At 37.0% G+C, this 14,049-nt stretch overlaps 1 protein-coding gene across 1 annotated transcript; it reads right to left on the bottom strand.

The window, feature by feature from the left end:
- Positions 1-1,017: 1,017 nt before the first annotated feature.
- On the bottom strand, positions 1,018-11,388 carry LOC128242856 (uncharacterized). The gene is made up of 16 exons (XM_052960236.1): positions 11,235-11,388; positions 10,159-10,285; positions 9,593-9,692; positions 8,900-9,034; positions 8,660-8,733; positions 8,156-8,307; positions 7,408-7,468; positions 6,802-6,899; positions 6,044-6,211; positions 5,339-5,425; positions 4,857-5,018; positions 4,488-4,555; positions 3,749-3,791; positions 3,303-3,375; positions 2,943-3,016; positions 1,018-2,340 (listed from the first exon to the last, which is right to left on the bottom strand). Exons 2-16 carry the CDS (start codon positions 10,274-10,276, stop codon positions 1,672-1,674), a joined length of 2,082 nt encoding a protein of 693 aa, XP_052816196.1. The 5' UTR covers positions 10,277-10,285; positions 11,235-11,388; the 3' UTR covers positions 1,018-1,671.
- Positions 11,389-14,049: the final 2,661 nt, after the last annotated feature.

Raw genomic sequence — 14,049 nt, 5'->3', positions numbered from 1 at the left:
AGCTCCTAAGTTACGCCCCCTCTAACGACATGTCATGGATACGCCACTGGGTATAATCGAAAATGAATTCAATGTAATTTGCTCATATACATGATTTGATTGGTTCAACGTTATGATAAGACATTTATTGTCAACTTTAAGCCAACTTTGCCTAAATTTGTAAGTAGATTCAGAAATATGCCATAGGACGCATAATTGGAATTATGGCAACAACATCCAAAGGCTATTACAAATCTTACGATACTGCTTTTAAGAACCACGTTGGTGTTGTCGTGATGGTTCGAGATCTGTCTTCTTTTCTGTTTCTGGTCTAGTCTGACAGAGCAATCGTTCATGCGTATATATATATATGGGCACCCCTATCGGACCTATATATTTTATATTTCGGATATATATCGTAAAACTATATCCATCCGATATAGTTTTGCCCATGTCTGACCGATATTTTGTCGGAAATTTATCGGGCCGAAATATCTTAAGTCATCTGTCCGTCATTGGTTCAACTTTTGTTATATGCAGATCTATTTTTCTTTTCTCTTTAAATACTTTTACAAATTTCTTTCCACTGTTACGATAGTGGACTTGACGCGTTGTACCAGACGAATAGACATACATAAAATAGCAACTTATATCCGTTTAATATTTGTTTTCATGAATTACTTTATTTGATCATATTCGAGGTGACAAAAACGAGTTTTAAATAAACGAACGTAAAACCAAATGAATTAAAATCAACGGAAGACATAGATATGTCCAAGAAGAAAGATGTTCACAACTGTATGATATCGTACCTGTACCGTTTTCGATATATTTATGATATTATAAAAAAATGTCGGTCCGATGTTGGACATCTATAATTTATGTTCGGTTTCAAAGCATATATTTAGAGTACTGTAGTTATATTATTTATTTTTTTTTCAATTAAGCTACAGTGTACCAATCCACATACGTGTATAAGTACTTAAATATCGAATCTTATCCGGCCATAATCACGTTTTCGATGCTATTATAAGATAATTCTAGTTCAATATTTTATTGTTCTATTTTGTAAACATCCAGACATTAACAAACATCTCACACACATTTTTTACAACAATTTCAGCCATTCCAAGACTATGGGAATAATTTGGAGTGAGAGTGGGGGGTGGGGGTAAAATGTAAAATGCCATTGGCATTGCCGGCGATGTGGGGAAGAGGAAAGGGGCACCATCACTTAAGGCGTTTACTGATTAGATTAAGAAGTGGCCATTTCCAAACAAGACAAAATTTAGATAAACTTGACGAAAGTCAAGCAGTCTAAAACGGCCTGGGAGGTTTTGTTTAATAGTTTTACTACAATGGTATTCCAATTTTCAATTCAGTTATACACAGTTTGTTTTCACTGTAACTCCCCATAATTGCTGCCTAGAGGATATGTTATTCACATTTCTGTTATCTAATTTTCCTTAAAGTGACTAATGAAAACATCCGTATTTTCTGCATTTAAACAACTTATAGTCCAAAAAGGTGCATTTTTAGTGCATTGTTTTACCCTTTTTTCTCTGATAACGACATATAAAGTAATCTTGGACGAATGTATACAAAGTTTTCCATGATAAATACTTATTCATGAATACAACCCCTTAATTAAATGCATATACAAAGACAAACGTCTGGAAAGCCTTTTATCGTTCACATTAAAGTCCCTTTATAAGGATCGCCAAACATGAAACATCTCAAACCAAAAATACACGCCATGAAAGAAATAACTTCAAACAGGGTAATCTGCGCGAAAACAGCCGCATTCGCTTTCTTTTTGTTTTCGGTCTGTCCTTGAGCACGTGGGGTAGACGAATTCGCCACTACATCCGGAGAGTCGTTCATATTGACGTTTACGACATCCGACGGTGCGGATGGGATCTCGTAGTGAACGACGTTTCCGGTGTTCGAGTCCGCTGGGTTTGAATCGCTCTTGTTAATCGGAAAGACAAGCGCCGTTTTCGTTACTACAGTTGAAGGTTGTTTACGCGGGGTCACGCTTAAGTTTTGAGTGTAATGCTTCCGCTGTGTGACCTCATCCGTCGGCTTTGGCGTCATCGGCAGTTTTCTTGTTGTAGCAGTTGTTGTTGTAGTAGTAGTAGTTGTAGTGGCCGGCGTCGTCGTAGTTGTAGTGGTCGGCGTCGTCGTAGTTGTGGCGGTGGTTGTAGTTGTTGTGGTGGTGGTTGGGGTGGTATTGTCTGGGAGAATATCGTTGATGGTAATTTTGCTACCAAGACGGTCCCCGACCCAGGAATCACGGGCGGAGTAAGAGCACCCGGAAGTTCCTTTTTCACAGAGGTCTGCTTCGACTCGAATTCCCGTCTGGAGGGATAAGAAAACATAAGTAAACAATAACACCTGACTGATCATTTTTGCCGTTTAAATATATTGTCATTATTATTTGGCTAAAAAATAACAACCTTAGTATTTTCGACGTTTTGTTAGATTTAAGTTAATTGAAATAAAGAAAATTTTCGTTAGATATGCACAGACTACAAACTGTTTTGATATTTTGATACAAGGAACGGTAAGGCAACATAACTTAAAGGTATTTATTCCGACTTTACCGCCCCCAAAAGAGGTTAGATTGGTCGCGATTTTTTTCTTTTAAGATTTAGTTGCATCAATGTCACACTAAAATCCGGCGCCATTTGATCTGTATTAATTTTGACTAGAGAACTCCATATTTTTTTAATATTAACGCGTCTTTCTATAGCTGCAGTATACCGAAATAAAGTATTAAAAGGATAAAGATATAATGGTCAAAAATGGTATCTGAAGGCAATAAAGAAATAAAGGTCGGGGCTGAATGAATAGGGTATACCGGGAAACCGGAAATAAACACACTGTTTTGTCACGCCTAAAGACTTTTGTTTCAGAAATATCATTTACGCCCTGGTAATGGATTATTAAATGAGTCTTACACTGAACAGCCTCACATTACTGGTCTTGTACTGAACGTCTCGGGGAAGTTTGATGGGAAACGATACGGTGTTGTCTGCAATAAACATCACAACCCGTTGTTAGTGACATGTATGATCAAAATGCATGAAACTCCACATTGTTTTACTTTGTACATTATTATTTGCTTGAGGTAAATTGATTGTATGAAGGTATAACATAAAAAAATGCGATTCTACTTGGCACGATAATTGAATGGCTCGACATGTTCATGGCTCGAAGATCTGGTCGGTCTCATCGTGGTCATCCACTTTGAATTTATGAACAACCATTTATTAAAAGCTAAACAAGAGGTTGTAAAATATATATATGCCACAACTCACTGTTAAGGTATTCGACCAATAAATTGGTCATGTTTTGTGAGAAAACGTCGAAGAAGTTCTGTAGCCCGGGTATCTGCGGAACATAAACAATGTCTCTTATCCGTCCACAAGTTTTGAGATGATTTGTTATTATAGTATATGAATTATTTGGTGTTTGGAATTTTAAATGGGCCAATGACATTCGAGTATTTTTTAAATGTTCTTTCCATTAATTTCACGTAGATCGATACTAACGAATGCACCAACAAACACTATAGAGGTCCAATTTTGACCTTCGATTGAATATAATTTACCGCTTAATCAAAATATTTACTTTGAAGTTAAAACAACTGTATAAGTTCAACATTAAGTAACAGTTGATATGAATGTAGTCCATTTCTGTATAGTTTTATTTTGGAGTAGTAGAAGAGTCATGGACTTTCTCAGCCGTAGTATGGAAAACTTACCAGCACTTTGCCGATTTGTGATTGGTCAAATGTTATGTTCCCGCTGCAAAATATACATCAGCTTTGTACGATATACGTTATATACAGTTTCTGATATTGCAGATTTGAAATTCTTAAAAACAAAACAAAATGTACGGTACTTTGTTTTGACTATCATATAATAATGGTAGTTATATTGGCTCATAAGATGTAAATCAATTCAGTGCTAGCCTTGCTTTTTATGCAATCAGAATGCATCATTCCTACGTTGACATGGTATTAATTGTTCAATAAAATTTTCTGTAAAAATTTGTTGTGCAAGGAACATGCCGTATATATCTACAGGTCTCCCAGCAAACACATAACGTTTTGACAACGCTGTGTTAACGTTTCAACAAGCGTTGTTGCACAAGGTTGTAACGACGTTATGTATGTTGAGGTTTTCTTAGCGTAGTCACAACGTTATTTCGGTAACCGATACACAACCGTCATACAACGTCATTACAACGTTTAGACAAACATGCATTATAACGTTGTGCCATTATAACGTTGCATAAAGGTTGTGTAATTGTCGCTTAAAAACGCTGTCTCAACGTTAAGAAAACCTCCACATTCGTAACGTTGGGGCAACGTTTTACAATAGTCTGATAATGCCACAACCTTCACGCAACGTTAAACTAACGTTATTTGTTTGTAGTGAGCTGTTACAATTATCGACCGACAAATAATTGTTATTGCAAATATCAAATGAATGAGATACCTGATGTTGGAAAATCTGGCAGATAAATTGCCACCTTCAAACTTCACCTGAATCGGGACCCTCAAGTTCTGTAAAACATTGAAAGATATAACCAAGAATTATACATAAGCACTGAATTAGCCAGTGTGTCTGGTTGGTCCTTTCTCGTGGAACAATGGTGGAATTAGCCCAATAACTTCAAATCCCGGCCGTATTCGAAAATATAGCAGTACTGGTACGCACACGGTAAAGATTTGTGAACTAAATTTATGCTATCGTTAACTTTAAAGCATATGCAAAGTATAAACTTGCACTCTGCGCGGCTTTCTAAATGAAGCTTAAACACAATTAAGGGCGTATATATGCTTGGTCTGAAACAATTTTACTAACCACAGCAGCTGAAAACATCGGGTCCACATGTGTGGCATCCTCCGCGGTAAAGTTGACACGGCCTGCGAGTCGCATCGCCACAGAACCGGAAGCGAATTCCAGCTTAGCGGAAGTGGCGAACAGGCGCAGTCCTACCACGCGGTTTGGCCATCGGGCTTGTGCCTGTAAGTAAAAGAATATTTTATATTAGATTCCCAAATTGCTGCATGCGTGACATGACTTGAAGGTTATTCATTGAAACTAAACCTGTCCACATACTGTTGCAAGTAAACCAATGTGATAACGGTATCGAATTTCCGGCTGGCACGAGGCATGTTGAGAAATGTATCATATCTTTTACTTGATATCCGTATATGTCATCTAAAAACATTTTGGCGGCAATCTCTATCGCATATTAATGTGTGCATACACGTATGATGAAGTAAGACATCTTTTTAATCTTGAAACTTAACGGGAAGTTTCAAAGGTATGTAGATTCAAACCTGTGTTAGAAACTTTCCTAGGCATATTGAGATCGGCCCTTCATCACAAGACAGATAAGCGTACTTGTTCTTCTTGTTGGCTATCACCTGAAACCATGATATATAAACTATAAGGTCGAGGGGGTATGGAATCGCACACGTATGTACTGATGATGAGAAAATGTTTTTGGCGTCTTGACGAGTTTTTACGCAACAAAGTGGAAATGTTATGTCGACTTATCGACTTAAGTCTTATCAACTGGATATGTCGACTTTACTTTAGTCAACTAAAATAGTTCTACGCTCTTTGTCGATTTTTTAAAGTCGAAATTATGTGTTTCACCGTTTTTGTAAACAAAACTTATTTGACATTTCAGTTGACAAGACTATACAAAACTGGCGTATTTTCGTATTATCATTTAATACTCGGTATATCGATATAAAACAAATTGTCAAGACCACATGAGATGAATACAATAAACGCTTTCATAGTACTTTTGTGAATTGTAAAAAAAATGAACAATATGTTACTAAATGTTCATGATATATTTTTAAAGTCTGTCGTATGCTGTTATGTTTTCATTGTTTAATAACCTATAAATAATACGGCTGTTTTCCATGTAAACATAATGGATTGAGATATCATCTTTGAATGTGAAAACGTATGCTTAAAGTGTTTGAGTCCCAACGTTAAAACATTTGAAGACACTTCGTAAATAATGTAACCTGTTGGTAATCAATGGCGAAATTTAGGAGGTTAAGGTCAGTAGCCAATTGCAGAATGTTATCGAACACGTGACCGTTTAATTCCACACCAACACCGGAAGTCAGCCTCGCTTCTGAGAACACTTCCTCTGTGACGTAGAGCGACCTTGACCCCTGGGTGACAGACATCTAAAAAGGAAACAATGATCAATATAACATAGAGCACATATAAATACAAATGGAAGAACATTTGGATAGGTGAACATTGATACTGGATATAGTTTATATTGATCGATGTATGCACTCATTGACAAACTTTAAGCAGCTTCATTCAAATGACTTCTGTTTTTTTTCTCTCTGAAAGTTAACTCTGCGTTATTGTATACTATTAAATTAATCTATGATTTGAGTGTTAGCTTAATCCCAGTGAGGGTACTTCGTATGGTTAATTGCTCGAATACCAACAACATTTGTTGATTTGTTCAGAACAGTGTTCAAGTTAACAACGTTGTTAACGTCATCGTTGTTAACTTCGTAAATCGCCTGTGTTCTTGAAGTTTAATGGATACAATTGTTATCTACAATATGTCTCACATGATTTAAAACATCTGTTTCAATTGCGGTGTTTTTTTATTCAGATCTTTGAGCACACCATCAAATATGCCAAGTTATAAAAATACAATAATGTAGTTAATGAAAATGTTAGCTTTAACAAAGTTTTGACCAACCGGCGAAATGTTGAAAACCAAACAAATTGACAGGTATTGTCACGTACGTACCCCGTGGTATGTTACTATATGTTGTGGCGTCACTTCCACCTTCAATACGTTATAATCAACCATAAAATCAGTGTGAAAAGTGTGTACTCGTCCTGTCGCTGTAAATACAAAACAATGAGTAATGCATATGTTTGTAGTTGCCAACTTGCCTGTATTACCAACACTACAATAACCTAAATTGGTTGATATTTTACAACCGACGGTTTAGTGTCGGGCCATAGCCGAAGCTAAGAACTATTCGAGTACCTGGTACGTACATGTATAGAGCCCTGAAATAAATTTAGGGGTCGAACTTATCTAACTACGTTTATATTGACAGTACTTTCAAATCTGCCGTACTCTTATTTTTGTACATTTATCAGCAGTCAGCATGTATTGATTTTAATCATGTGAATTGGTAGATTCGAGTCAGTAGACAAAACATAACATCGACGAGTAGGGTGGTTAAATGGTTATTAGAATGCATATATCAAAATAAAATGGTTTTGCGATATGCTATGCAAAAATATATATAGTTTGGTAAATATATACGAATAACCTTATACCACTACATGAGGTTAGATGCAAATGTCGCCAATAGAATGATTAAATGGCGCATGAACTTACTCCTAAGATCAGTCAATTTTCCCTTGACCTTGGACATTGAAGTCTTCACAGCCTTACAAATCTGGAAAGATTATGCAAATATATAAAAAAAATCAGCTTATACTATTCTACTATTGAGACGATAGCATTGTGAAGATCGGGATTCCTGTTTGCAGTTTACAAATTCAATACCTGATAAATCATAGATATATTTGTGTAAATGTGATACAATATCTTAACATAATGTCATTCATTGGAAACTGCAGAATTTCAATAGGAGCAGCAAATTACTTATTTTTTTACAAGAAAAAATACGTTATCGAATTACTTAAGGGTTTCGCTGCACAGATGCACTTGCCATTTAATTGAGACTTTTATAACAATACGGTAACATTTTGATGCTGGTGACACCTTAAAACCATATAACTTTGGTGTCATTTGAAATGGAATTTCTTACTGATTGCTTATATGTGAAATAAATGACCGAACAAATTAATAGATATAATATTTGCAGTTTGTATTTATGTCCTTTTTATTTCTACTGAAACTTAAAAATTGACGTGAAAACACCTATTTTACAATCGACCAATGCCAAAAAAGTGTTTGTTATACTTTTTTCGGCATTTTTTTTACATTTTCGGTCTCAGTCGATAAATGCCGATAAAATCCTTTCAACGATACCAACAATTATGGGGCCATCGTGCATAAAGATCGCATAACATGTAATTAATTGTACATTGAATGCCACAAGCCGAAAAATGAAAGTTACCGCTTTCTCCAATTGGTTCTCTATGTTGCCCTTGAAGGCGGAAATGAGCATGTCGTAGAACTTCGAGAGCAGGGAACCGTGGACACGCACTCGCAGTGACGACACGCGGGCGGAGCAGTCATCCAGATCCACCTGTATGCCGCTTGATACCTCTGGGCCGGAAGTAGGTGCAATTAATATCAGTTAATCATTATTTTGTGTATAAACAAGATAAATGCGCAAACATGTCACCGATCAATTATACCTTTAAAGTATATACACATGTATATAGAGGCTTTTTGGGCAAATATTTAAAAATATTTTGGTTTTCGGTTACCCTTATTTTTGCGTTTTTTTGTATGCATATTTTGGCTACTAATACTCCTATGTAGAAAACATACGTCGCAAAAGGTTAGTTTTTTGTTAGGTAACGGCAAACAAACATAAAGCTGCTATTGTTTCCGATCGAGAACAAGAAAAAAAGTGAGTAATTTTTCAAGACATGAAACAAACAATAAGTCCTACTTGGCCTGACGTTGATGCTGATGCTCGTTGTGCCGACACTCAGATCCAGCGATCCGCTGTCCCGAATCGTTGGACTGTCGGGGCGGAAATGAAACAAATCTACATTACAAACACCGAATAGGTAACCAAAGCCTTCGTCATAGTCGGACTTGGCTTTTCATACTTAAAATCATGTCCATAACAAAACAGAATCTCAAGGAATAAAATTAAAAACATTATGACTTAAACTGTTTAACTTACAGCCAACGGCCAGGGTCATATTTGAGTCGCCAATCAGCGGACACTTTGATATCGGACAGAGTCGCACTCCACGTGAAACTGCCCGTCCCCAGGGCAACGTGTGACGTCAGGGAACCCGCGCTGTTTAGTCGAATACTTGAAAAGGAAGTAAGGTCTTAACAGATTAAAGATACATCGATATAGGATGTTATTAATCGTAACCTAGTTCAAACCATGACTTGAATTACTCTATGTATGCTTAGTAAGGCATATGGGCATTTGTCAAAGCAGAGCAAAACACCTCAATAACAGCACATTCAGTGCTTTGATTTAACCTTTTTATTTAAAATTCAAATTTTGTAAATACATAGTGAAAATTGAATGCTTTGGAACAATTTCATTGTGACTTTTAGTGACTCTACATGTATATAACAGGTGACTTATGCACCTGTCAGTTGAACCACGGCCCCCAGGTCCGGAGGTATACCGGGGATAGCCGTGGAAATGGGCCGTGTAGCCCTGCAGTACCAGGTGAATGCGGTGGTTTTGTCTTCGCGCCAAAAAAAGGCGGGGAATGGGCCTTCCATAGGGTCCCTGTGGTGCGGGGGTATTTGGCGGGGATTTTACCCGGGCTTGGCTTGACCGAAAGTCAAAGTCCACGCTATTCCCCGGACCTGGGGGAGGGGGCGTGGTTACAATTGACTGGTGCATTACCTGGATATACTCCACGTGGTGTCACCGTGGTCATCGCTGATGTCATTAAGGTTGGTCTTCAACAGGTCCTCACGTAGTTTTGCAATCTCCCAGTCGTTAACTGACAAATGGTTAGTCAATTAGATACATTTCACACTAGGATCTGATATCTGTTTATTTATAATCGTTCTTAATTTATTTGGTTTATAGTGTTGGCCGGGGGTCTGGGGGTACTCCCAAAAGAAAACAAGTTTAACAATTTCTAGCCCGAAGTGATACATTTTGGGCGTATTTTATTACTGTTTTTCTCCTATATTGTAATAAAAAGTAAACTTGGACGATTCGGGGGGGGGGGCGTGGGCCGGTTGCGCCTCCCTCCCCATTAGGTGCGTCCCTCCCTGGATCCACCAGTGATAAGGCGGCAGACTCATATTAATCGGACTCGAGCCCGTTCATGACGTTGCTTAAGCAGAAAAAGACTAGTGTAAATGGTGTAACCACACTTCAACTAGGACGTAAGTTTGAAATTGATCAACGCTTAAAATTCGCTTTTGTCTTTGTCACAAATATTGGACATTATAACTTACTCTTGTCTAGAATTTCTTTTGTGACGATGACTTTTAATCCGGGCAGCTGCTGACAAATGATGATCGGAAGTGACGTCATCAACGCAAAGACAAGAACGAACATCTTGGCTATTGCCATGGTGATTGTCTGTTAAGAGGAAAGGGCGAACATAATTCGGCAGTAATAGTATCACGTGCCAAGCTTATCAAAACAAAATACAAATGCATAAATAATTAAATATTCTTTTGGGACAGAAAGCATTGGGAATTATATGGACGGTTAATAATGTCAGAAATCTTTAATTTTTAGAACGCTGCAAGAAGATCGCGTAGTAATTTCAAGTAAGCAGTTAAACTTAATTATTTTACTCTTGTGACACTTAATTATTTATACAGTAATATACTTAACTGGCAATCAATTTAAAATAAGTAATTCAAAATACAGGTTAAAACACTACAATAAATTAATAATATAATTATTTTTTTACGAACTACATCTACTGGTGTACCGGCATACATCTAAAGGTTGTTATCGATGGGAAATGGCCGAGAAGTTCCGAATGGGACAGAAAGTTGTTCAAATGATCCATCAAAGCATTATCATTTGTGTGCCAGGTGTTATTTGACGTTACATATGCTAAGGTTCGGAGCCAAATGTGGTTTTACAAGTCTTACATTGATATACGGGAATTCCCCATTGTAAATTGAGACTCCATTTTGAATAAGAATGAAAAAATATTCAATTAATGTCTTCTAAACGGAGAATACCTTACAACTTTAAGGATATCTTAAGACTAGGATATTACGATATATATTTTTTCAGATTTTTTATACTGTTAACTTTGCAGGGAAATAAAGCTTCTATCGTAACCAACCGCAATAAAATCTCATTTTCATTGAAAAAAAGTTTAATGATAAAGAAGAAATTTAGAAAAACCTTGATTCCATACAGTATGTAAAACGCAAATATGGTTCACATGCTTTATATTCACCTTTATACAGCATTATTTAGAATCGAAATAAAATTGAAATCGTAAATATTTATAATAAACTTATCTTAGGTATATGTATACATGTATAAACATTAATCTACTCACCCGATAGTATGTTCAATTTTGTTATGTCACATTCTACTTATTTAAGTTTAACATGTACTACGTATACTCAGGTAGACAGAACAAAAGGGGTATTTCCATGTCTTGCTTCGTTTCGTTAGTTAGCCTCAACCAGGAAGTTTGAGTTGGCTAAAGATCTTAAATACAATCGTTCATTCATTTTAATCACCGTCATCGTCAGAAAACTGAAAGGCAAATTGAAAATGAATTCGTTACTCCATCGACCACGAAATATATGAAGTGGAAAATTGCCATCATTTTGGGAAGTTTAAACTTGCGTCGATCTGTTTTGAAGAAAAAATCATTCTTGCTCATTACAGATAGAATAAAATGGTATGTTAAAAAGCTATAAAATACTAAATAAATCCCGTCTATCAAAATGTTGAATATATAATTTTATATACTTCCAAAGTTGCAAATAAACTTAGCAAAATGTGCACGTATAACAGTTAAGTAAGTGGAATGCTCATAATAACGATGATCTATTTATGGTTCAATAAAATAAATATGCTGTTCTGTTCTGTTCTGTTCTGTTCCGTGCCATTGAGAGGCAACTTGTACTGCCTCAACGTCGGTTTTGGCTTGTCAGTTTGAAACACTTCAAAGAGTTTCGTTTGTTACCGAGCAATTAATGCGAGCGTAATTCGAAGTTAAAATGAAGAGACATCATGAACACTAACAGGGGCGTAGCTAGCCCTCTATTCATGTGGATTCATTATTGTGCTAGGGGGGTCTCGTGTACCCTCGGAAAAGTTTGAAAACCATGGTGCAATTCTGTATTCTGGGCGTTCTGAGGTGTTTTATTTAGTACTGGAAAATGGACAGTTTTAGGATTATGTATCAAGTAAGCATACTACAAATTTGGCTGATTTTTTGTCAGAATCATGTGGATTTAGCCGCGTACTCGCGTATAGGCAGCTGACTGAAAAGGTATCTATGCTGTGCGAGGAAATGAGCTTGCCCCTTCAGTAGTTGTTTCCACGTGTTGCGTAAAATAGTACGCCTAGTCACTGACGGCCGAATCGCAAATCGATGTTTTCTTTTGACGGGTCATAGATTATGCCATTGATTTGAACATATCAACGATTGGTGGCTTAAGTCAGACAACGATCATACAATGATTCTAACATTAAATAGCTGAGTTCATTTGCAAACACTAGGATATATGAAATAAGAAGGTTAGCCTTAAAAGGACAGACCTTGACAGAAGCCAGTATTTCCTATCAAGATCAACAGTGCCCACATTGTCCATGAACAGATGAAAGCTCAATTCTTTAACTATTGTTACCACATCTTGCCGCATATGTAGTAGTAGCTTCCATGACCCCTTTAGAGAGAAACAAGCTTCCATTGTCTAGATCGGCCTCAATATGTCAAGAATGGCCCTCTTAGGAGGAAACAAGAGTTAACGCGTTTAGAACGCACCCCTTTGGAGAAAATGAAGCTGTCGTGTGTCTAAGCTTCCATGTGTCAAATGAACTGGCCCCATTTGAAAAAAACCCCAAGCATTCATACTTCTAGAAAGATCCGCTTTGGAGAAAACCTAGATACTAGATTAATTTTGGATAAAAGCTACCTATATTAAGACATTCGGAACTCCTCGGCCATTTTTTTTCTCGAAAACAAGCTCGGCTGTATGCCGGTACATCAGTTAAAGTAGTTCGTATTTTTTGAATTAAATCATTTTAAAATGTAGTGTTTTATAATTATATTTATTGATCTAAGTTTAAACTGATTGCCAGTGAAGTATATTATTGCAAACATAATTAAGATTTCCTAAAGTCATAAAGTTTAACTGCTAAATAAAATCACTACGCGATCTACTTGCAGCGGACTTAAACGTACCTCTTTTAGTATGTAAACCGTCCAAATAAATCCGAGGTTGTTTTTGAAAAAAAATGGCCGAGGAGCTCCGAATGATATTAAGAGTGTCTCCATTTTGAGAAAACTAGCCTTTACGCAACTAAATTGTCACTGTTTGGAGGAAACCAAGATTCTTTGTAACAAAGTTGTTCACATTTATAGAAAACCAAGCTTTTATACGACAAGATTGTTCCCATTTTGAGAAAAATAAACCAAGCTTTTATACGACAAAATTGTTCCCATTTTGAGGAAACCAAGCGACTGAAATCCAGTCCAGTCATTGGATTGGTCACATTTGGAGAGAACCAAGCTTTGACACAAATAGTTTGTCCCCATTCAGTGAAAGCCAGACTTGTATGCAACAATATCAACCTTTTGAGGACACCAAGCTTGCATGTGTTTTAATTGGCTATAAATGGAAAAAAAAAGGTTTTGATGCATCTAGGCCGACCCCTTTTGGAGAAAACCAAGCTTCCATTCATTTGGTTTCACTCATTGTCCACATGGAGAAAAACTAAGCGTTCATGTGTTTATGTGTCTAAATCGTCCTCTTTAGGGGAAAAAACCAAGCCTCCATGCGACTAGATTGGTCCTTTTGGAGAAAACCAAGCTTCCATGCGACTAGATTGGTCCCTTTGGTGAAAACCAAGCTTCCATGCGACTAGATTGGCCGCTTTGGAGGACACAAAGCTTCCATTTGTTTACGGTTGTCCTCATTGGAGGAAACCAGGCTTTTTGCGACTAGTTTGGCTGCTTTGGAGGACACAAAGCTTCCATTTGTTTACGGTTGTCCTCATTGGGGGAAACTAAGCTTCCATGCGACTAGATTGGCTGTTTGGAAGACACGAAGCTTCCATTTGTTTACGGTTGTCCTCATTAGAGGAAACCAAGCTTTTTGCGACTAGTTTGGCTGCTTTGGAGGACACAAAGCTTC

This window comes from Mya arenaria, chromosome 8 (genome assembly GCF_026914265.1).
Source record: "Mya arenaria isolate MELC-2E11 chromosome 8, ASM2691426v1".
Classification (NCBI taxonomy): Eukaryota; Metazoa; Mollusca; class Bivalvia; order Myida; family Myidae; genus Mya; species Mya arenaria.
This window is presented reverse-complemented; position numbering and strand designations above follow the sequence as displayed.